A 23,654-nucleotide genomic window follows, 5' to 3' on the forward strand; every position below is an offset into this window, starting at 1 on the left:
GCTCTGCCTCCGGAGCCTCGAGGTCGGTCGCAGGTTGGAGACCGCCAGCTCCGCCATTAGGCCTCAGCGCAGACGGAGGCAGAGAAGGGGGATACGACAAGAATAGTCGCATTCCCCCGAAGGGAGAGACAAAAAAACATGTTTCACCCCCCTCCCCCCCCCCCCATAACACAACCTAATAAACTAAAATTTAGCTAAAACAAGACAAAAAAAACAACAACAAAAAGTAAAAACAGACGGACTGCAGGCGAGCCGCAGCTGTTAACAGCGCTGCCACTTCCGGATAAACAATCTTGTGTTCTTCTGCTTGACAAACAAGTAGATTTTCAGACCAAAAGGTTTAACTGTAGAGATGATTCCTGCACGTCCATTCCAAAGACATGCAGGTTGGAAGGTTAATTGGCATATAAATAGTCCCTGGTGAGTAGGAAGCCGCTAGTGCAGGGGTCAGTAACCTATGACCCCTAGCCCGAATGCAGCCCGTTACCCGAAATCATCCGGCCCGCCCCGAGAGCGGCCGAGTGCGGTCGAGCTCTGTCTGTACCGCATCCTGCGCAAAGCCGCTGGCACGGCCGCGCACCTTCTGTGAACACGTTTAAGAAAGAACTGCAGATGCTGGAAAAATTGAAGGTAGACAAAAATACTGGAGAAACTGGTGAGACATGCAAGGATTGCATGAGGCTGTCTCACCCGCTGGGTTTCTCCAGCATTTGTGTCAACCATCTGTGAACATGTGATTTGATGTCTGCCATCCGGGGCGGGATCCATGTGTACACATGGAACAAGGTTGCCGATCCCTGCGACAGTGTATGGTGTGATCGCTGATCGGCGTGGACTCTGTGGGCCTAAGGGCCTGTTTCCTCGCTGTATCTCTATATTAAACAAAACAAAATTAAACTACTATCTACGTCATTGAGGACCCTCTGATTTTCTTTAACCCGACTTTACTGAACTCTATCTTGTACTAAATGTTATTCCCTTTATACTATATCTCTACACTGTGGAGGGCTCGATTGTACTCATATATGGTCTTTCCGCTGACTGGTTCGCACGCAACAAAAAGCTTTTCACTGTACCTCGATACACGTGACAATAAACCTATCTAAACTATACTATTCTTAATGAAATCTTTGCTCATTTATTATTTCATTCTATGTGAAGATTTAGTCTGAGATTCCAGAAGCATTTGGTTGACATGCCTCTCAGCTGCAGTATATTACGTTAGAATCTAATCTCCTTTCATGTACTCTACTATAAAGGCAGCTCTGGCGCTTATCCTTCTGTCTCCTCACTTCCTCTTCTTTCAGATTCTTCTCTCGCAGAACATTCGCATACCAGAAGCAAGATGCCTTTTCATACCGTCAACATTTTTCTCATCTATAATGTAAATTAATTATTTCTGGTTCGCCTCAACAGAGATCAAAGCGGGGATATTAACCTTAACAGGTTTTCTTTCATCAGAACCAATGCCAGATACTGTGAGGGTAGTGTAAGAGGGCCAGTCTATTTGTTATCAATGACCCTCCTCCTGGCAGTGTTCTGTCAAGAGTAGCGAACATTACAGAGACCCTGAATTATATTTTGTAAAAGTCCAAACAGTGAGAGGATGCAGAAATTAAACTGAATATTTCTTGATCTCTTTACTCTGCCTACTTTGATTTGTATGGTACTTTATTAATCTTGCATATATGATGTTGTTCAGTGATTCTGACAGCTGATGCTCACAGGTGGGAGAACAGGGAAAAGTAGCTCCTCATGGAAAACTCGTAACTCATTTATTTTGTTCATTTGTTAAAGCTATTGCTTTGAGGTAGATCACATTAGCATTTTTAAAAATAAACACATTTCTTTCAAGTACAAGAGCTAATGGCCCAAAGGTCTCAGATGGCCTTGCCTATTCCCTAACCATTGAACCATCAAAAGCAGATAAAAAAGATAACAATATTCTAATATACAGTGCCCTCCATAATGTTTGGGACAAAGACCGATCATTTATTTATTTGCCTCTGTACTCCACCATTTGAGATTTGTAATAGAAAAAAATCACATGTGGTTGAAGTGCACATTGTCAGATTTTAATAAAGGCCATTTTTATACATTTTCATTTCACCTTGTAGAAATGACAGCAGTGATTATACATGGTCCATTTCAGAGCACCATAATGTTTGGGACACAGCAATGTCATGTAAATGAAAGTAGCCATGTTTAGTATTTTGTTGCATATCCTTTGCATGCAATGACTGCTTGAAGTCTGCTATTCATTGACATCACCAGTTTCTGCGTGTCTTCTCTGGTGATGCTCTGCCAGGCCTTTATTGCTGTCTTTAGCTTATGCTTGTTTTGGGGGCTAGTCCCCTTCAGTTCTTCTCTCCAGCACATAAAAGGCATGCTCAGTTAGGTTCAGATCAGGTGATTGACCTGGCCACTCAAGAATTTGTGCCCTGACTGTTTAAGTAAAATAAGCAACAAGATAATTCAGTGTAGATATTCCATTGAAATATTGTTTTAAATGGTTCCTATTTAAAATGACAATATAACTGTTTAGATTTTTGCAATAGCTTCCTCACAAATTCTATATTATATTTAGGAAACACCTGAGAAATAAGCAAGTTCAAGTTGAGTTAATGCATTCATTATTTATATTGCCATCAGCTTGAACATTCCATAGACAGAACTGCATTATTTTGCTCTTGAAAGTTGAACACCTAATGCCCTGGAATAGCATAGGAAGCAGAGTCTCCCTTGTTCAAGGACAAGTGGGAGACAAAAGCTGACTGAATGAATGGCCTTTGGATACGCTGAGTTTTGACGGCAGCTGAATGAGTCGCCCCTACTGTCAAGTCAAGTCATGTTTTAGTCATATACACAAGCACGGTGAGGTACAGGTACAATGAAAAAGTCTTAGTCGCTGCAGCATCGCAGGCACGTAGGCTCAAACAAACACACAAAAAAATAAATTAGACCTAGGTTATAAGTAAATTACACCTTAAATTTCTAAAAGAAAGAAGACTATAAAAAAAGCAAGATATTTGTGCAAAAGCACAGTTAGAAAAAAAAGTCCATCACAATGCAGGAAGTGAACCACAGTGTTCGATATTGTGGTAGGGTTTTTTTCAAGAACCTGATAGTTGTATGAAAGTAGCTGTTCTTGAGCATAGTGGTGCGGAACTTCAGGCTTCTGTATCTCCTGCCCAATGGTAGTAGTAGGAGGAGTGCATGGCCCGGAGGGTGGGGATTTTTGATGAAAGATGCCACCTTCTTGAAGAAGCGCCTCATGTAGTGGCTTTCAATGGTAGGGAAGGCTATGCTCGTGATGAACAGGGCTAAGTTCACTGCTCTCTGCGACCTCTAGAGTCCCTGTGCTTTGGAATTGTCATTCCAGGCCATGATGCAACCAGTCAGGGTACTTTCTACACTGCATCTGCAGAAGTTGGTTAAAGTATTCGGAGACACACCTAATCTCTTTGAACTTCTCATAAAGTAGAGGTGCTGGCGTACCTTCTTCATGATTGTATCTATATCTGGGCCAGGACAGGTCATTCCGAGATGTTAACACCCAGAAATTTGGAGCTGCTCACTCTCTCCATTGCCAACCCACCAATGAAAACTGATGCGTGGTCTTCCAGTTTCCCCTTTCTGAAGTAAACGATTAATTCCTTGGAGCCACAAGAAGTTGCAGGTGCTGGATTCTTGAGCAGAACACAAGGTGCAGGTCAAATTCAGCAGGTCAGGCAGCATTAGTTCCTTGGTCTTGTTGATGTTGAATGAGAAGTTGTTGTTGTGGCACCTCTCCACCAGGTTTAGGTTAGAGATACAGCGTGGAAACAGGCCCACCGAGTCCTCGATGACCATGATCACCCATATACTAGTTCTATCCTACACACTTAAGGACAATTTACAGAAGGCAATTAACCTACAAACCTGCACGTCTTTGGCGTGTGCGAAGAAACTCGAGCACCCGGAGAAAAACCTACGTGGTGACGGGGAGAATGTACAAACTCCATACAGAGAGCACCTATAGTCAGCATTGAACCCTGGTATCTGGCGCTGTCAGGCTGCAACTCTACCGCTGCGCCACTGTGCTGCCCTATGGTGTTTGGTCCCTCTCCTGTACACTGACTCGTCACTACCAGTGATTCGACCAAGTAAAGTGATGTTGTTGGAGAACTTACTGATGGCATTGAAGCTGTGCTTAGCTATACTATCATGGCTGTTGAGAGATTAGAGCTGGGTAGAGTTCATTACTACCAAACCTTCAAACTCATCAGCAAGCTCCAATCCTGTACGTCTCTTTGCAACCGGATCTCCAGTTTTCTCATCAGCAGACCTCATCAGCAAAGCACGCAGCCTTGAGGGGCACATGTGCAATGGTCAGTGAGGAGGAGGTGTTGTTACCGATTTGCACTGATTGAGGTCTGCCAATGAGAAAGTCAAAGATCCAGTTGCAAAGGGACAATAGAGGCTTGGAGCTTGGTGATGAGTTTGAAGGTTTGTTGCACTGCTGAACACTGAGCTGTAGTCGATGATCAGCAGCCTGACATATGTGCTCCCGTTATCCAGATGTTCCTGGGCAGAGTGGAGAGCCAGGGAGAGAGCATCTGTTGTTGACTTGTTGCGGCATTAGACAAATTGAAACTGATCCAGGTCATTTCTGAAGCAGGAGTTGATTTGTGCCATAACTAGTCTCTCAAAGCACTTCATTATGGTGGATGCAAGTACTACTGGAAGGCATGTCACCTTGTACTTGGGTATGATAAATGCCCTTTTGAAGCTGTTGGGAACCTAGTACCACAGTATAGAACTAGTGTACACGTAATCGTTGGTCGGCACAGACCCTTTGGGTCAAAGAGCCTTTATTCTACTCTGTATCGTTAAAACTAAACTAAAACTAAAACATGAATACAATCAAGCCAACTGCAAGCACGAGAGGTGGAGCTAATAGAAAAGTGCCAAAGGTTTCTCAGCATTGTTTAGAGATACAGCAAGAAAACAGGCCCTTCGTGTGCATACATTGTCAGAAGAACTCTGACTCCAATCATCTTAGACCTTGTCATTCCACCAACCTCTTGTTGTATCAAAGCCACATGATATGAGATGTGCATCAGCCAGCCCACATTAAAAGCATTCATGCATAGGCATCTTCCTCTCATCTGTAGAGGAAGCAAATCATAGACCATCCCACGGGATGGCTTACGAATGAGTAACTTGATGGATTAGCTTATTTGCAAATCCATTAAAATGGTGATTAGCCTGATATTTATGTTAAATAGAGGGAATGTGCCAAAGTACATGTGGATTGAAGTCCTGTGCCTTCATAATCGATTCAGCAGGATACTGGGAAGCAGCAGTGCTCGGCTCAGTGGGATCTTACCTCATATTCATAACAATACCCAAAGGAGGCCACTTCACTCATCAAATACATGCCAGCTCCCAAGAGAGTGATCACATTTGTCTTTTACCCCTTTTATTTTGCTATAACACCAGACTAATTCTCTCTCCCAGTGTTACCCAGACATTCCATGCCTGTGATGGTATCACTTGACTAGAATGCCAGATTCAAATGGTTGATAAACAATTGTGTTCCTCACAATTAATAATTTGATACTATGGGCCATCACGTCAGCATGCATCCTCTCACTTTAGGTTGCCGGACAATGAAAAGAGTTCTTGAGTTCATGCGTCTTATTAATAACAATATTATGGAATGATTTCCTTCATAGTGAAGATCAATCGAGTGGATCACTACTTTATTGCATCTGTAGCAAACCCTTCTGAATAAGCAGCCCATGAAAATGCAAATTGAATGACATCAGGAAAATTGTCCAAAGAACTGTTTTTGACCCAAAAGGTCACCTATTCCTTTGCTCCAGAGATGCTGCCTGACCCGCTGAGTTACTCAAGCATTTTGTGTCCATCTTAGGAAAATTGGCTTGTCTGACCTCGGTAATAGTGATGAGTTTTGTTGTTTCTCAGGGTTTTCTTTGTTACCACTTGATCAGCTGTCTTGGGGACATTAATCTGCACCCCATTGAAATGAAAATGGTTACAACTATCAAGTTCAATAAGACCAAACTGAGGAAGCAGCACCTGCCAGCCCTTGAAAGGTTTAGCTTTACGTTTATTATTGCCATGTGCACCAAGATGCAGTGAACGCTTTTGCTTGTATGCTATCCAATCAAATCAGATAATACCATAGAAACAAAGAACAACAGATGCTGGTTAATACAACAAAGGACATAAAGTGCTGGAGTAACTCTGTAGGTCAGGCAGCAACTCTGGAGAACATGAATAGGTGATGTTTTGAGTCGAAGCCCTTCTTCAGACTGGATAATACTCTACGTGGGTGGCACAGTGGCGCAGCAGTAGAGTGGCTGCCGAACAGTGCAGGGGTCCGGGTTCGATCCTGATAACGAGTGTTGTCTGTGTGGAGTTTGCAAGTTCTCTCTGTGACCAAAGGGTTTTTTTCTGGGTTCTCGGGTATCCTCCCACATTCCAAAGATGTGTAGGTTGTATGTTAATTGGCCCTGTAAATTCTACATCTTAGACCTTCTGTAGGATAGAACCAGTGTGAATTCCTAGTGTAAAGGATAGAACTAGTGTAGGAGTGATCATTGGTCAGCATCGACTCGGTGGGCCAAAGGGCCTGTTTCCACACTGTATCTCTAAAACTTAGCTAAAACTAAAACATGAACACAATCAAGCCAACTACAAGTTAATGAGGTAGAACGAAGAGAAAAATACCAGAATGCAGAAGATAGTTTCTCAGCATTGTTTACAGTTTCAGATACAACGTAGAAACAGACCATGTGGCCCATAACCTACAAACTGACATGTCTTTGGAATGTGCAAGGAAACCGGAGCACCCAGAGAAAACCAACGTGGTCACAGGGAGAACGTATAAACTGCATACAGACAGCAGCCATAATCAGGATAAAACCCGGGTCTCCGGCGCTGTAAGACAGCAACTCTACCGCTGCACCACTGTGCCTCATTTTGTAGTGTAACAGTTCCAGAGAAATAGTTCAATGTCCAAAAGGAGCATAACAAGGTATATTTATTAGGAAGCAGGACAGATACAAATTGCTGGAGTAACTCAGCGGGTCAGGCAGCGTCTCTGGAGAAAAAGAATGGGTGACGTTTCGGGTAGGAACCCTTTTTCAGACTGAAAGATAGAAGGGGGGGGGGGGGAAACTGGAGGCGAGAAATGGGCAAAACAAATCAGGGCCAGCAACAGTGGAACTTGTTGTATGACTAGGGTGGGAGAGGGAAGAGAGGCGGGGGGGGGGGGGGGGGGGGGGGGGGGGGTGAGAGAGAGGTGATGGGGGGTGGGAGAGAGATAGTGGGTGGTGAGAGTGAGGGAATGCATGAGTTACTTGAAATTTGGGTAATCAGTCCACTACAGGAACAAGTGCCAGAGATCCTGCCTGCCATACAAGAGGGCATACAAAATTTACGGACTTTGCACCGAGATCACACTAGTGAGTGGCACTTTCACAAACTAACTGGTCCTCCCATTGATAGTTTGTTTTTTGGAGATATATCACTCACCTTTTCTGAACATTTAGGTCACATTTATGGGGATGAGAGGTAGATTTTGGCACTGACACCTTTTCTACTCTGGGAAGATCAAGGAGAACTGAAGTTTAAAATAGCAACGCTTTTTCACAATTTACAACATATCCCATATTGATATGGAATATTTTATTTATGGTATCACAGAACCTGTTTATTAAAAAATTTAGGAACATGAACCTCTTCCTATTCAAGAATCGATCCTCCCCCATCCCCTATAGTTCAAAATGTTTGGGATGCCAAACAAGTACAGTGGGAGACTAGTAACATGAAAAATTGGTGTGCAGTCTAGAGATACCGCATGGACACAGGCCCTTCAGCTCACGCCGACCATCGACCACCTATTCACATTAGATCTATGTTACCCATATTTTCATCTACTCCGTACATACATTAGGGAGAATTTACAGAGGCCAAATGACTTACAAACCCACACATCTTTGGGATGTGGGAGGAAGGCAGAGCACCCGGAGGAAACCCACATGGTTACAGGGAGAAGATGCAAACTCCACACAGACAGCACCCATGGTCAGGATCGAACCTGGGTTTCTGGCGCTGTGAGACAGCAACTCTACCAGCTGTTCCACGGTGCTACACAGTGATGGTGGCACAACAGTAGAGTTGCTGCCTTACAGCGTCAGAGTTCCAGGTGCGATTCTGACTATGGGTGCTGTCTCTACCGAGTGTACGTTCTCCCCGTGACCTGCCTGGGTTTTCTCTGAGATCTTCGGTTTCCTTCCACACGCCTAAAATGTACAGGTTTGTAGGTTAATTGGCTTGGTTTAAATGTTAATTATCCCTAGTGTGTGTAGGATTGTGTTAATGTGCGGGGATCGCTGGTCGGTGCGGACTCAGTGGGCCGAATGGTCCGTGCTGTATCTCTAAACTAAAAAAAAGATACATGTATAAAAGGAACAGATAGGGTAGACAGTCAAAACTCTTTTCCCAGGATGGAAAGATCAAACACTAGAGGGTATAGCTTTAAGGTGAGAGGAGCAAAGTTTCAAGGAGTTTTGCAGGGCTACTTTGTTACACAGATGGTGGTGAGTGCCAGGAACACACTACTGGGGTTGATTGTTGAGGCAGATATGATAGACCTTTGAAAAGGCATATGGATATGCAGATAATGGAGGGATATGGATTATGTGAAAGCAGATAAGAGTTGGTCTTGGTGTCTTGTTTGGCCAGAAATTGTGAGCCGAAGGGCCTGTACTTGTGCTGTGCTGTTCTATGTTTTTTAAAGGTGTGGCCATTATCCTCATAACCATAGAGTTAACAATGCAGTAGGCAGGTAACCAGACCTGAAAGTTCTCATGCTGCTTCTGACAGGCACGGTAGCATAGCAGGTGCAGTTGCTGCCTCATTTCCATTCCAATGGGGTCTATATTTTTGTCTCTAAGACAGCTGATCAAATATTACCAAAGAAAGCCCTGAGAGACAACAACTTGCATTACTATTACCATAGTCAGAAACCTAATTTCCCCGATGCCATGTGCCGTTTGCAGTTCCATGGAGGTAGAAATACTGTGTCTCCCTGTGGATTTTGTCAAGCTATTCTTGTTTCATTTCACCTCCCAAAGACATGTGGTAGGTTAATTGGCCTCTGTAAATTGCGGGGAGGAAGTGAATATAAAATAGGATAACATAGAACGAGTATGAACGGGTGATCAGTGGTTAGCATAGACTCAGTGGGCTGAAGGGCCAGTTTCCTTGCTGTATCTTTCAATTAAACGATGTATAATTGCTTCTTGCTGCTTCTTCTTGCATACCACTCCTCAAATAGAAGGGTGGGTCGGTCTGAGTTACTCCAAGATTCTGCGTTTAGTTTAGAGATACAGCATGGAAACAGGCCCACCAAGTCCACGCTGACCATCGATCACCCATACACTACTTCTCTATTTCGCATCCAACAGACTAGGGGCAATTTAAAAAATACAATTAACCTACAAACCGGCACGACTTTGGAATGTGGACCGAAGCACCTAGAGAAAACCCATGTGGTCATAAGGAGAATGAACAAACTCTGCACGGACAGCACCCGTAGTCAGGATTGAACCCGGGGAGTCTCTGGCGCTGTGATGCAGCAACGCTCCCACTGCAGCACCACTGCGCCGCCCCATTCTATGCAAGATTCCAGCATATGCAGTTCCTTGTACCTCCTCATGTAAGTCCATGTTTGAAATACCATCTGTGTATTCTAGGGAAAACATAATAAACACTGGAATCTTATTCCTTAAACAGTACCTGATTCTCATTTACTCTATCCTCTTCTGAAATAGCATACAAGGGTATTGCCGTAGGAATTGCCATATTTGTCCCTGTGAGGCCTTCTTTTTGGGCTATGGGACGTGTTCTTCCAATGATTTTAGATTCAGCCTGAAGTATATCTGGTCCTTGTGAACAAAATGCCAATAAAGTGCCTTAGAATACCTCCTAGCAGTAGAATGTTCGATTGAAAGTTGAGTTTTCAAGCTCACAACTCTTCATTTCCAATTTTTTTTCAGTTGATTCTGACAACAGCTGCACTTTTTAATTCTCATTCTAACCAGCCCCTAGTGTATTGGCTATGAAAAAACAGAATATTTCTTGTAGCTATAAATTAGCTCACTCGGGACATGATGGGTAGATTGTTGTACATTAAAGTTATGCCAGAAAAGGCATTGAACTTTGAGGCATTGTTTAAAAACTGATAGTTACAAACCAAAGCAAAAGATTCAAATTCAGCATAAAAACCAACATCAGCATCTTCCTTTATGGAGTTTCAATATCATGCCATTGCAGCATTGAAAAAGAGAGAAAATTGAAGTGAAAAACTTTAGTTATTAATATTCCTTTTCAACATTGAAATCTTTTGCATAAAAGGCGACTTGATCTGGCGATTTTCTGTACAATCTATTTTCTTGTTTCATGTCTATTTTAATATACTATTACAAAAGTTTTTTTCTCTATAAGTAGTGCAAGCATTTATAAAACTGTTCTGAGGCTGTTCATGCCAGGCTTTGTTATACGATAAATTATTTTATTGCTCCTTCCTGTTTGCTGCTGTTACTGAGGTGACAATGTGGACAGAATTGTTTTGGCTACTGCGAGGCAGCTACAGCACAAGTAAATTATTTCTAAATACATTTCTGATAATCCTATATATAATAGCCACTGCATTCTCCGGCACCATTCCTTCGGATAGTGATGCAGTAGCTGGCATAACTTTGCATTTTGTACTCTGCTTATCCTGCTTCTAAGAAGGCAGTTTATCTTCATCATCATTACAGTATCCCACTGAAATGATTGCTGTCAAAGCAAACAATGTGACGACCATAATGTAATATTTCCCCACATAACAGATAAAATAGAAGGGGCTGGGAATAGATGAGTTTTGAAAAACCTTCTTACATAAGTGCTCAAATGTCAGAGTTGTACAGCGTGGAAACAGGCCTTTCGGCCCAACTTTCCCACTTACCTGCATTTGGCCCTATCTGTCTATCCATGTACCTGTCTAAATGCTTCAACGTTGCATAGTACCTGCCTCGACTACCTCTTCCAGCAGCTTGTTCCATACACCCACCACCCTTTGTGTGAAAAAGTGTCACCAATGATTGAGAGTCAAAAGAGTGCTCCAATGATTGAGAGTCAAAAGACTGTTAAGACAGTTTAATTGTCATATGTACTGAATGGGACAATGAAATTCTTAGATAGACACAAAAAGCTGGTGTAACTCAGCGGGACAGGCAGCATCTCTGGAGAGAAGGAATGGGTGACGTTTTGGGTCAAGATCTTTCTTCAGACTCGACCAGAACGTCACTCAGCATTTTGTGTTTATCGTCGGTGTAAACCAGCATCATCTGCAGTTCCTTCCTACAGGTTTATAGGTTAATCAGCTTCTGTAAATTGGCCCTCGTGTGTAGGATAGTGCTAGGTGATTGTATAGGGTGATCGCTGGTTGGTGCGGACTCAGTGGGCCAAAGGGCCTGTTTCCACACTATATAGACAATAGGTGCAGGAGTAGGCCACTCGGCCCTTCGAGCCAGCACCGCCATTCAATGTGATCATGGCTGATCATCCCCAATCAGTACCCCATTCCTGCCTTCTCCCCATATCCCCTGACTCCGCTATCTTTAAGAACCCTATCCAGCTCTCTCTTGAAAGTATATCTCTAAAGCCTAAAGTGATTTGAAACTGCATACTATATTCCTTGGTCAATAATTCCTCAGTCTTTTTAACTAAATGTTTCCAGAGCATAAGCATACCTTATTTTTAATTTTGCTTATCATCTTTTGTAGGTGCCAGGGGATATCTGGCTCGCAAAGAATATAAAATGATGACAGAACGTGATATTTTATCAAGAGGACAAGAATTCCAGAGCACGAAATATAGATCCAGCAATGACTCTGAAAAAGCACTGTGAGTTAATGGCGAAGTTACTAAACAAGTTTTACATGACTCAAACAATACTTTAAAAAAATATTCACAAGTAGCTTAACATACAAAAAGGAAAGTGGTTAACTAAAAGTTTGAAAATAAAGAAGAATTTTGACTAAATTAGGAGATGGGTCTGCTCAAGATGTAAGGGAGAGGGAGAGGGAGAGGGAGAGGGAGAGGAGAGAGGGGTGGGGGTGGGGGAGGAGAGAGGGATGGGGAGGGGGAGAGAGGTGTGGGGGAGGGAGGGGAGGAAGATGGGGTAGGGGAGGGAGGAGGAAGTGTGGAGGGAGGGGGAGAGGGGTGGGGGGAGAGAGGGGAAAGAGTGGGAGGGGAAGGGAGGGAGAGGTGGAAGAGTGGGGAGGGAGGGGGTGGGGTAGGGGGAGTGGTGGAAGAGGGACACAGGGGTAGGGGGAAGGGGGTGGAGGAGAGAGGGAAGGGGGTGGGGTAGAGAGGGATGGGGGTGGGAGGAGGTGGGGGGAGGAGAGAGGGGTGGGGGAGGGGAGGAGAGAGGGGAGGGGGAGAGATGTGTGGGAGTAGGAGAGAGAGGGGGAAGAGTGTGGAGGGAGGGGGAAGAGTGGGGAGGGGGAAGGGAGTGGGGAGAGAGGGAGAGGGGTGGGAGAGAGAGGGGTGGGGGAAGAGAGGGATGGGGCGGGAGGGGGAGGAGAGGGAGTGGGGTGAGGAGAGGGAGATGGAGAGGGGGAGGAGAGGGAGAGGGGTGGGGGAGGGGAGGAGAGAGGGATGGGGGTGGGAGGAGGGGGAGAGGGGTGAGGAGAGGGAGAGGGGGAGGAGAGAGGGGTGGGATAGGGGGAGGAGAGAGGGATGGGGAGGGAGAGAGAGGTGTGGGGGTGCGGGGGGAGGGGAGATGGTGTAGGAGGGTGAGGGGAGAGGGAAGGGGAGTGGGGAAGAGGGGGGTGGGGGTGGGAGGGGGAAGAGAGGGAGAGGGGTGAGGAGAGGGAGATGGAGAGGGGTGGGAGGAGAGAGGGATGGGGAGGGGGATAGAGGTGTGGGGGAGGGGGAGAGGGGTGGGGGATGGAGGGGGAAGAGTGTGGAGGGAGGGGGAGAGGGGTGGGGGGAGAGAGGGGAAAGAGTGGGGAGGGAGAGGGGGAGGGGTAGGGGCAGTCCATCTGTTCCCCATACCCTATCATCCCCAATCCTCTTTCTCTATTCCCACACACGTGATCACGCGCTTTGACATAAGCTGTGGGGTGGGGGGGGCTGGGGCTGGGGCTGGTGCAAAGGCAAATGTAAATGAGATTCATTCCGATTGGACATCTGTGAGGATGGCATTGTGACATCACACGATGGAACGTTGACCAACATTCTATGGGTGAGAGCTGTTTTTTTTTTTACATTCTGAAATTCTGGGGGGGGGGATTTTATGTGTACTTAAACACAACAACATTTAATGAGGAGTGGAACTGAGAATGTAAAAGAATGTAAGAGAATGGAAAAAATGACGAAATTTGAGCATTTGGTGTTGACGGACCAAGGAATCAAAGGGCAAAAATCCAATCTGAAAATGGAATCTGACATACACCCGGCCAGCCACACACACACACAGCCACAGAGTTTTAATATATAGATAGATATTTTTCTACATTACAACAGTAATTACAATTAGAGTACCATTACTCTATTGGTTTAGAAGCCCCGGGAATGTCCTGTTTTTGTGAAAGGCACTAGATAAAGCAAATCTCTTTCCTGTTTAGTGTTGATTAGACATGCTGAACTTTGGGTCTTGCAGCACTTCATAATTATTGGTATTGGTATTGATTTATTATTGTCATGTGTATCAAGATACAGTGAAAATCTATATTTTGCATGCTATCCAGGAAAATCATATCTCATATGAGCACAATCAGTCAAGACGCAAGTGCAACATGTTGGGCAAAAAGAGAAAGGACAGAGAGTGCAGAATATAGTGTTACAGCTACAGAGAAAGTGTGGTTTAAAAAAAATGTGCAAGGGCTGCAATGAGGCAGATTGAGAGATCGTGCTACATACTTAGTTTATGAGAAGACGTATAGGTTTGTAGGTTAATTGGCTTGGTAAATGTAAAAATTGTCCCGAGTGGGTGTAGGATAGTGTTAATGTGCGGGGATTGCTGGTCGGCATGGACCCGGTGGGCCGAAGGGCCTGTTTCTGCGCTGTATCTCTAAACTAAAAAACAAACTCTATTCAATAGTCCGATCACGGTGGAGCAAAATTATTCTTGAATCTGGTGGTGCATGTTTTTAAACTTTTGTATCTTCTGCACGGTTTGAGAGGGGAGTAGAGGGAATGATGATGGTGTAGAAACATAGAACATAGGTGTAGGAGTACGCCATTTGGCCCTTCGAGCCAGCACCGTCATTCAATATGGTCATGGCTGATCAACCAAAATCAGTACCCTGTTCCTACTTTCTCCTCATATCCCTTGATTCCGTTAGCCCGATGAGATATATCTAACTCTCTCTTGAAAACATCCAGTGAATTGGCCTCCACTGCCTTCTGTGGCAGAGAATTCCACAGATTGACAACTCTCTGGGTGAAACACGTACTATTTCCTCATCTCAGTCCTAAATGGCCAACCCCTTATTCTTAAATTGTGACCCCCTGGTTCAGGTGTGAGTGCTCCTTGATTATGTTGGCTGTTTTCCTGAGGATGTGTGAGGAGTCGATGGTGGAGAGGCTGGTTTGTGTGATGAACTGCACCATGTCTACAACTCTCTGCAATTTCTTGCACCTTGGGAAGAGCAAATGCCAAACCAAGTTATAATATACCCAATAGCATAATTTCTGTGGTTCACCAGTAGAAATTACAAACAGTTATTGGAAATAGCTTGTTTTCTTAGTATTCTGGAGAAGCATTAATGTGCTTTTATGGCTGTGGCATCAAGATGGTTGGACCAGGATAAATTGTTGGTGATATTTACCCTTCGGAACTTGAAATTCTTGACCATCTCCACTTCAGTACCAATAATTAAGACTCCGCTTCCTGAAGTAGATGACAAGCTCCTTCTTTATCTTCTTCTTAAGCCGTTTGCTCCTCCAGGGAGCAAATGTCCTCCACCTCATTTGGTTCTTGGCAGTTCTTTCGAGATCTCACCAGTTGAGCCAACTCTCAGACATTTCTGATTGGACACTTCTTCTCCAGCTGTTCCTGGGGCGACCTCTTTTCCTTTTTCCTTGGGGGTTCCATTTCAGGGCTTGCCGGGTGATGTTTGTGGCAAGTTTCCTGAGGGTGTGTCCAATCCAACTCCATTTTCTCCTTCGAATTTGTATGTCAATGGGCTCCTGGCTTGTTCTTTTCCACAGGTCCACATTGATTACTTTGTCTGTCCACCTGATATTAAGTATTCTCCTAAGGCAGGTGTTAATGAATGTTTGCAGCCTGTTTGTAGTGTCTTTTGTTGATTTCCATGTCTCTGATCCATACAGCATCATTTGAGTTAAAGATGCGTATTTTGGTGTTGATTGAGATGTGTTTTGAGCTCCAGATCTTCCTGAGCATGTTAAACACCATCCTAGCCTTATTGATTCTACTTTTTATGTCTGCCTCTGCCCCTCCGGTGATGTCCACAACATTGCCTAGGTATGTGAATGTTTCTACCTCCTCGAGAGCAGTGCTGTGCATAAGGATAGTGTTGCTGGTTTTGGAGTGGATCCTCATCACCTGTGTCTTTGCTGTATTGGGTGTAAGACCAAGTTTTGTTGCAGCTTGTGAGAGTCTGTCCGTCTTCTCCTGCATTTGTATCTGTGTGTGTGAAAGGAGAGCTATGTTGTCTGCAAAGTCAAGATCATCTAGCTGCTCCCACATTGTCCACTAAATTCTATTTATATTCCCTTCAGTTGTTTTCAGTTCTTCTTTATGCAGACATTATATACATTCATAGATGCAAAAAGTTGGAGTAACTCAGCAGGACAGGCAGCATCTCTGGAGAGAAGGAATGGGTGACGTTTTGGATCGAGACCCTTCTTCAGTCTGGTTAGGGATACATTCATTATACATTCAGTATATAAATGACGTCAACATTACAATATGGAAACACGCCATTAGGCCCATGTGGATGTTCATCGGCCATGAGTGTAGTCATAACAAAGAGCTTTGCAGCTCTCTTTGAAACTCCTGCCACTGTGCTACTCTGCCACATTTAATCTTGTTTAAGTGTGTTCCCATTCTAGAACCCTGAAACGATCCGAATAATACCCTTGTGCAGGAAGGAACTGCAGATGCTGGTTTAAACCAAAGATGGACACAAAAAGCTGGAGTAACTCAGCAGGACAGGGAGCATCTCTGGAGAGAAGGAATGGGTGACGTTTCCAGCCTTTTGTGTCTATCTTCAGAATAATATTTCTTGATTATTTTTATTGATTATTCCTTGATTATTTTTAACACTTGTGCCAAATTCCCCCAATATTGTCTATTCTAACAAAAACAGGCCACATTTTAATTTCTCGTAACAGGTAGTAAGCTAGGAATTAGGCATGGCACTCTCTCAGTTCCTGAACACCATTCATGGGGTGGTGGGGTGATGCTGCCTCACAACATGGACCCAGATACTGATTTTGCGTGCTCTCTCTACAAAACCGTGAGTCTCCTCCAGGTGTCCTCTAACATCCCAAAAAATGCCCTGGCAAGGCGGCACGGTACTGCACTCGTAATGAATTAAATACGTGTTTAAGAATAATAGTTCACCTTCCATCTGTTCGATCCTGACCACGGGTGCTGTCTGTACAGAGTTTTTAAGTTCTCCCTGTGACCACATGGGTTTTCCACGGGTGCTCCGGTTTCCTGCCACTCTCCAAAAATGTACAGGTTTATAGGCTTGGTATAATTCTTTAGCCTCGCTCAAGCAGAGACACTCCAGAAGGTCACGCAGTCCTAAGCGTTCTCCCAGAAGATCGACACAGGACCTCGTGGGAGCGGCCTTTTATAGGTCCCCGAACCTTGAGGGGCCGAACCACATAAGGGTGATCTCTATACAGTCCAATAACATATATCGATTAACACAGTACATGATAGACATTTCCCTAACCCAATAATACAGTGACTAATACAATGTATTCAAACGGTACTTCCGAAGAGGAAATAAACATCGCAACATGTGCTTTGATATTCAAGAAACCCAGACAAGGCTCAATACTTAATCCAATCAACATCTAGCAAAGTAAAGCTTTGCAACATTATATACAATGTGTATGTCTGGTTTGCATTCATCCAATCCATTCCATGCAATTTGCACCTAATTGTCAGGATCTGCAGATGTTTCCATTCTCTTCCTGCAGCTCTTATCTAGTCTCTAGACAAACTGGCACCATTCTGCAGCTTGTCCTATTTCTGCAGAAGGCACATTTAAATTGACCAAATGGCCTAGCAGTCCAGAAGCCTTTACTCAATTTTAGTGTCCTAGCCTCTCAAATTTGGCCGGAATTAACAGTACTATCACAACATTTAAAATACATTTGGACAGGTACATGGATTGGAAAGGTTTAGAGAGATATGGGCCAAATGTGGGTAGGCGGGACTAGTGTAGGAGAGGCATCTTGTTTGACACAAACAAGTTGGGCCAAAGGGCTTTTTTTCAACGCTGTAGGGCTCTATAACTCTATGACTTCTATTCTTTGACACTTCATTTGCAACCAGATTTCATTTGAAGTTGCTACATTTCCATAGAACTCATAATTGCCTGATCAAAAGCTTCTGGAAAGTCCATACACATCACGCCTCAGTAATTCCTGGCGCCACCTTTCAGTCATGTTCAAACATACTCTCAGCCTTATCAAACATGCTGTTCCTTTTACAAAATCTGCAATGTCTGTTTCTACTTACTTTCTCAAATAAATTATAGGCATTTCAAATTTACTTAAAATCTGCAAAGCTTTACTTTTCATAAATGCTAAGCAATTATCTGTAATGATCTGCATTTGGCTCTGTATACCATTTTAAAAATTGATATGTTAGCCACCTTTTAGTACTCAACCACTCTAACATGTAGAGATAGATGAGCATAAATCTCCAGCTAAATATTCCAAAGTGCCTTTCTAACATTATTTCTAACTACAGACTGTCCATTCTTGGCAACAGTATGAAACTGAAACAATCCCTTCATGCCATGAAGTCATATTTGAACTCAAAATTATTTTGGGCCACATTTCCATGCCATCACAAAAACCACCTGCAACCACCTCTGTCCCTGGCTTCCCTCCATTTAATATTTTCTGCTATTAAATCACTCATCCATCTATGCTTGTTGTCCCATTCCAACATACTGAGTTTAGTCATACAGCGCTGAAACAGGCCTTTCAGCCCACTGAGTCCGTGCCGACCAGTGACCATCCGTATACTAGTACTATCGTACACACTATGGACAATTTACAGAAGCCAATTACCCTACAAACCTGCCCTATTTGGAGATGTGGTAAGAAACCAGATCACCCGGAGAAAACGCACGTGGTCACAGGGAGGTTGACTAAAACCTACCTCATTGACTAATTTTTTGGACATTGGCCTTATGCATCTCTGCAACATGTTGAGATGTTTTGTGATATTAACATTGCTCAATAAATGAAAGCTACAGTTGTTGCAGCTCTAAAATATTAACCCAGCCTCACCATAAGAGTATATTTTACAGGGTTCAGAAAGGAACTGCAGGAACTGGATAATACCGAAGATAGACACAAAGTGCTGGAATAACTCATTGGGTCGGGCAGCACCTCTGGAGAAAAAGGATGGGTGACATTTCGGGTTGGGACTCTTCTTCAAACTGAAAATAGAGGAGAGGGAACTTGGAGGTAAATCACAGAGTTCGGGTTATGATTTGTGAGACCCTCTACATTCGGTATGAAGAAGGGACCCAACACGAAACATCACCCATCATTTTCTCCAGCGATGTTGCCTGACCCGCTGACTTACGCCAGCACTTTGTGTCTATCTTCGGCGTACACCAGCATCTTCAGTTCTTTTCTACACATTTTGTCTACTCCGCAGCGAAATCGCCTCAAGGTATGCCTACTTTGAAGAAGCTCTCCTTCTCTGTCAGACAGAGTTCTGTGAAACCCTCTCACTGCTCCCTCTCTGTGATTTACCTCCAGATCCCTCCCCTCAACTCTCAGTCTGAAGAAGGGCCCCAATCCGAAACGTCACCCATCGTTTTTCTCCAGAGATGTTGCATGACCCGCTGAGATACTCCAGCAATTTGTGTCTATTATAGGGTATGATAGACTTGGCTAAAGTTACTTCAGTATCATGGTGAGAATGTAGCAGTTCACCCAATACACAGTTGCATGGAGAATAATCAGGCCATGTCTGTCCAACCTCTCATAGAAACATAGAAACATAGAAATTAGGTGCAGGAGTAGGCCATTCGGCCCTTCGAGCCTGCACCGCCATTCAATATGATCATGGCTGATCATCCAACTCAGTATCCCGTACCTGCCTTCTCTCCATACCCTCTGATCCCCTTAGCCACAAGGGCCACATCTAACTCCCTCTTAAATATAGCCAATGAACTGGCCTCGACTACCCTCTGTGGCAGAGAGTTCCAGAGATTCACCACTCTCTGTGTGAAAAAAGTTCTTCTCATCTCGGTTTTAAAGGATTTCCCCCTTATCCTTAAGCTGTGACCCCTTGTCCTGGACTTCCCCAACATCGGGAGCAATCTTCCTGCATCTAGCCTGTCCAACCCCTTAAGAATTTTGTAAGTTTTTATAAGATCCCCTCTCAATCTCCTAAATTCTAGAGAGTATAAACCAAGTCTATCCAGTCTTTCTCCCTGTAGTTAATACCTTCTAATCCAGGCATCTTTCTGGTAAACCTCCACTGCATCCTTTCCAAAGCCTCCACATTCTTCCTGTTACAATTTGAACCATTCCGCGTAAAAAGCGCGATCAAGAGAAAAAAGTAATTAGATTATAGATTTATAGTCCTTATTTATCCAAACAGCCTAATTATCGCTGTGCTTATTTATTTACATTAGAACATAATATAATATAGCAAAAGCTTCTTGTCACTGGAAGTCACAGCTGAGTTTGTGTATGGTGAATCTAAAGGACTGGTTTCAGCTCAACAATCCTTCCTACACTTCATCCACCCTGAATTTATCTTTTAAGTCTGCTTTGTAAGCTACTAATGAACAAACCCACTCACCTTAGAATTTTGCAAGGTATTGTCGGTAAGTGAAACACCCTGGGAACTTTTGATTCAATGCCATTAAACAAGTCGGTTTGATCAGCATAAGCTTCAGTGCTAGCGTGTACTTTTGATGTAAACTGTACCACATCAATGGTCCTTTTTATTCTTGAGGAAGAAACCAGCAAAGTAATTCTGACAGATATTCTGCATATATAATGGAAACATATTGATCAACGTGTCATTAAATGTTCTTCTGTTGCACAGGCATTATATTTTTATAATGCATCATTATATTTCTTGTAGCTTTGAATTTTCCATTTGTTTGTTCATTTGCAGTCATATCAATCGTGTTGGAATTTCATAAAGGAGGCATTGAAGTCCGAATGATGAAAAGGTAACACTTTCTCTTACACTTGCTCCTCCCAATCTCTCACCGACTCTGGTGACTCCTCTATCTCGCTCCAGCAATACGCCGCGCACTCCCTCGCCTCGTCTCCTCATCGCTATCTCTCTCGCTCGCCAGGGTCGCTCCTACCCTCACAACTCACTCTCTCTCTCCTCTCTCTCCCTCTCACGCGCTCTTCATCTATCTCTCTCCCTCTCTCTCTCCACCTCTCTCTCCTCTCTCTCTCTCTCTCCCTCTCTCTCTCTCTCTCTCTCTCTCTCTCTCTCTCTCTCTCTCTCTCTCTCTCTCTCTCTCGCTCGCTCTCACACAAACACACACACAAGCTCACACACACAAGCTCACACACACACACACACTCACACACATGCTCACACACACACACACATGCTCATGCACACTTGCTCTCACACACACATGCTCTCTCACACACACACACACACACATGCTCTCACACTCACACACACATGCTCTCCCACACACACACACTTGCTCTTACACACATACAAACACTTTTTTTCCATACCCCCTTTGTCTCTCTCTCTCTCTCACAGACACACACTCAAACACACAATCTGTGTTCAAAAACCTAAATGCACAGGTCTGAGATATATTCAGAGCTGCCCTGCTGTACTATCTTAACATGAAACCACTATAGCAATGTTTGAAGTTTTTGAGACAAAGGGTTCCTTGCATAGAACTGGTTCTGTGGAGAGACAGGGTGGTACAGTGAATAAGAGAATCAAAAGGCTGGAAATTTGCTGCTGTGAATAAACGCTAGCATTTCCCTGAGGTGATTTGTCTTGCACTTCACATTCTACAGATGTTAAAGCCCTTTTCTCTGTTAAGACCTGAGGTTCTTTGGTAACACTTTGATATTCTGCTTGAATTCAATATGTGAAATGGAAGAGTCATTTTATGACTTGGAGCTGCGCATAGTCTTTGATGTATGATCCAGTTTTTGCTGCTTACCACTTGATGTTGAAAGGATGAAATAGAAATGCATAGATTTGCCAGTAACTCTGTTAAGCATATGTAAGATTAAAAGGTAAAACCTTTGGAGTATGTTGTTCGAAATCTTAAACAGATTAATACTTTCCCATTGTGCTTTTATTTAAAAATATAAGTCATTAGCATGACTAGAAGTTATTAGTGTGCTATTACTGATGCACAATGTGTTCAATTCATGTTTGGGGAAAAATAATATCCTTTATACATTTATGTAAGTTATTCTACTTAGAAAATATGACTCGTTACTTACAAAAAGTCACCTATGTTGTCAGTAATGTTCTTTACATAAGATTTGCAGATGCGTATGAAATAAGGGTCCACTTTCTTCAAATTATGAGGGTTATTTCTACTAACCATGCAAAGATGATTATCTTTGATAACTATTTCCTTTAATGTAATAAAGAGGAACTGCAAATGCTGGTCTATACCAAAGGTAGACACAAAATGCTGGCGTAACTCAGCGGGTCAGGCAGCATCTCTGGAGAACATGGATAGGTGACGTTTCAGGTTGGGTCTGATGAATGATCCTGACTCGAAACCTCACCCGTCTATTTTCTCCAGAGATTGGCCTGACCCGCTGAGTTACTACAACATTTTGTGTCTAACCATTTCCTTGTTTGTTTACAAGTAATATGTGATATAACTTCACAATATCTGTTACAAGTATATTATCCCCCCCATCACAAACATTTGCAGGCTAAGAATGGAAACTATTATTTTAAGAAAACTTTAGTTAAATCATTTATACTTAGTAAATTAAAATATATTAATTTTGGATCATTGACTGTCTATTACCAGTATGTTTATTTGTTTGTCGGCGTTTGGAATTGTTGTAAAATAAGATGAAGAATATTGAGTATATTCTTTAATTATTTTATGTTATTCTTGCTAAATGTAAATTGTCCTTTTTGTCGTTGCAAAGGATTCCAATGACATGGCAAATCTTCAATCACCAAATAAAACAAAGCCTCAGTCTCATCCAGTTATGAAAGGTAAGCCTGGGTTTGGAATGAATACTTGCCCAAAGCATACATTAATTAGTGAATAATGGGTAATTGTGCAATTGAACAAATTGTTATTTCTCTCTTTTCACAAATCCCAACTATATAAACAATAGCTAAAACTGCTTTATTTGCATTCACTGTTTGGATAGAGATGCTACCAGCAAGAGGGGAAATAGCTCTGATGAATACTGAGTGGAACAAACCTAGTTTAAACTAACCCAATTAGAGTTCAATTGTGTCATAATTGTGGCTGGCATTGCTCAACATAAGTGCCAGTAAGTTTCAGGACCTGCGTGAATGTGGAAGTCTCAAACTGCCTGGACAATCTTAATTCGCTGCTTCCACTGGACTCCCCGTCGAGTCTAAAAGCAGAGCTGAACTTTAGTTCAGTTTAATTTAGAGATACAGCGCGGAAACAGGCCCTTCGGCCCACCGGGTCCGCACAGACCAGCGATCCCCGCATATTAACACTATCCTACACACTAGGGACAATTTACACTAATACCAAGCCAATTAACCTACAAACCTCTATGTCTTTGGAATGTTGGAGGAAACCGAAGATCTGGGAAGAAAAACCCACGCAGTCACGGAGAGAACGTACAAACTCCGTACAGACAGCCTTAGTAAATTACTCAGGCTTAGTCAGGATCGAACCCGGTACTCCGACACTGCAAGCGCTGAAAGGCAGCAACTTTACCGCTGCGCCACCGTGCTGACTTTGCTGAGATTCTTCAGCAGTTATGCATGGGACTTTGGCTGGTAAAAGGCTTCCAGAAGAGCTTCATTGTGGTTGTATGTTCTAGTCCACTGTGTGCATCATCTACATTTCTCTGCTGCTCATGGCTTCAATGCTTGATTACACTACAGCCTGACAGAACAAGATCTGCCTTTTTGACTCAAATGGGCTAATTTCAGTTGAGATGTGACTGCTGCTGATGACTTTGTGCTATACTGTCCAGGCTTTAGATTCAGATCAGTTTATTGTCTTATACACCAGGGTGCAAAAAGATTCTTTATTTGCATGCAACTCACAGAGTAAACAGCATACATGTTAACGATAGTGAACAACAGCAGATTGGTGCAAAGATTTGTGGTGCAGTCTAAAATAATGCACAAGAATACTAAAGTGGCAAAC

General features: G+C 43.3%; 1 protein-coding gene across 1 annotated transcript in view; it reads left to right on the top strand.

Annotated features, from left to right (window-relative positions):
* Positions 1-23,654, top strand: part of myo3b (myosin IIIB) — a 398,335-nt gene that overhangs the window by 298,139 nt on the left and 76,542 nt on the right. The window contains exons 30-32 of the mRNA XM_033024000.1: positions 11,850-11,970; positions 20,438-20,495; positions 22,438-22,507. Of these exons, the coding sequence (XP_032879891.1) occupies positions 11,850-11,970; positions 20,438-20,465 (149 nt within the window). The 3' untranslated portion in view covers positions 20,466-20,495; positions 22,438-22,507. The remainder of the gene's footprint in view (positions 1-11,849; positions 11,971-20,437; positions 20,496-22,437; positions 22,508-23,654) is intronic.

This window comes from Amblyraja radiata, chromosome 7 (genome assembly GCF_010909765.2).
Source record: "Amblyraja radiata isolate CabotCenter1 chromosome 7, sAmbRad1.1.pri, whole genome shotgun sequence".
Taxonomy (NCBI): Eukaryota; Metazoa; Chordata; class Chondrichthyes; order Rajiformes; family Rajidae; genus Amblyraja; species Amblyraja radiata.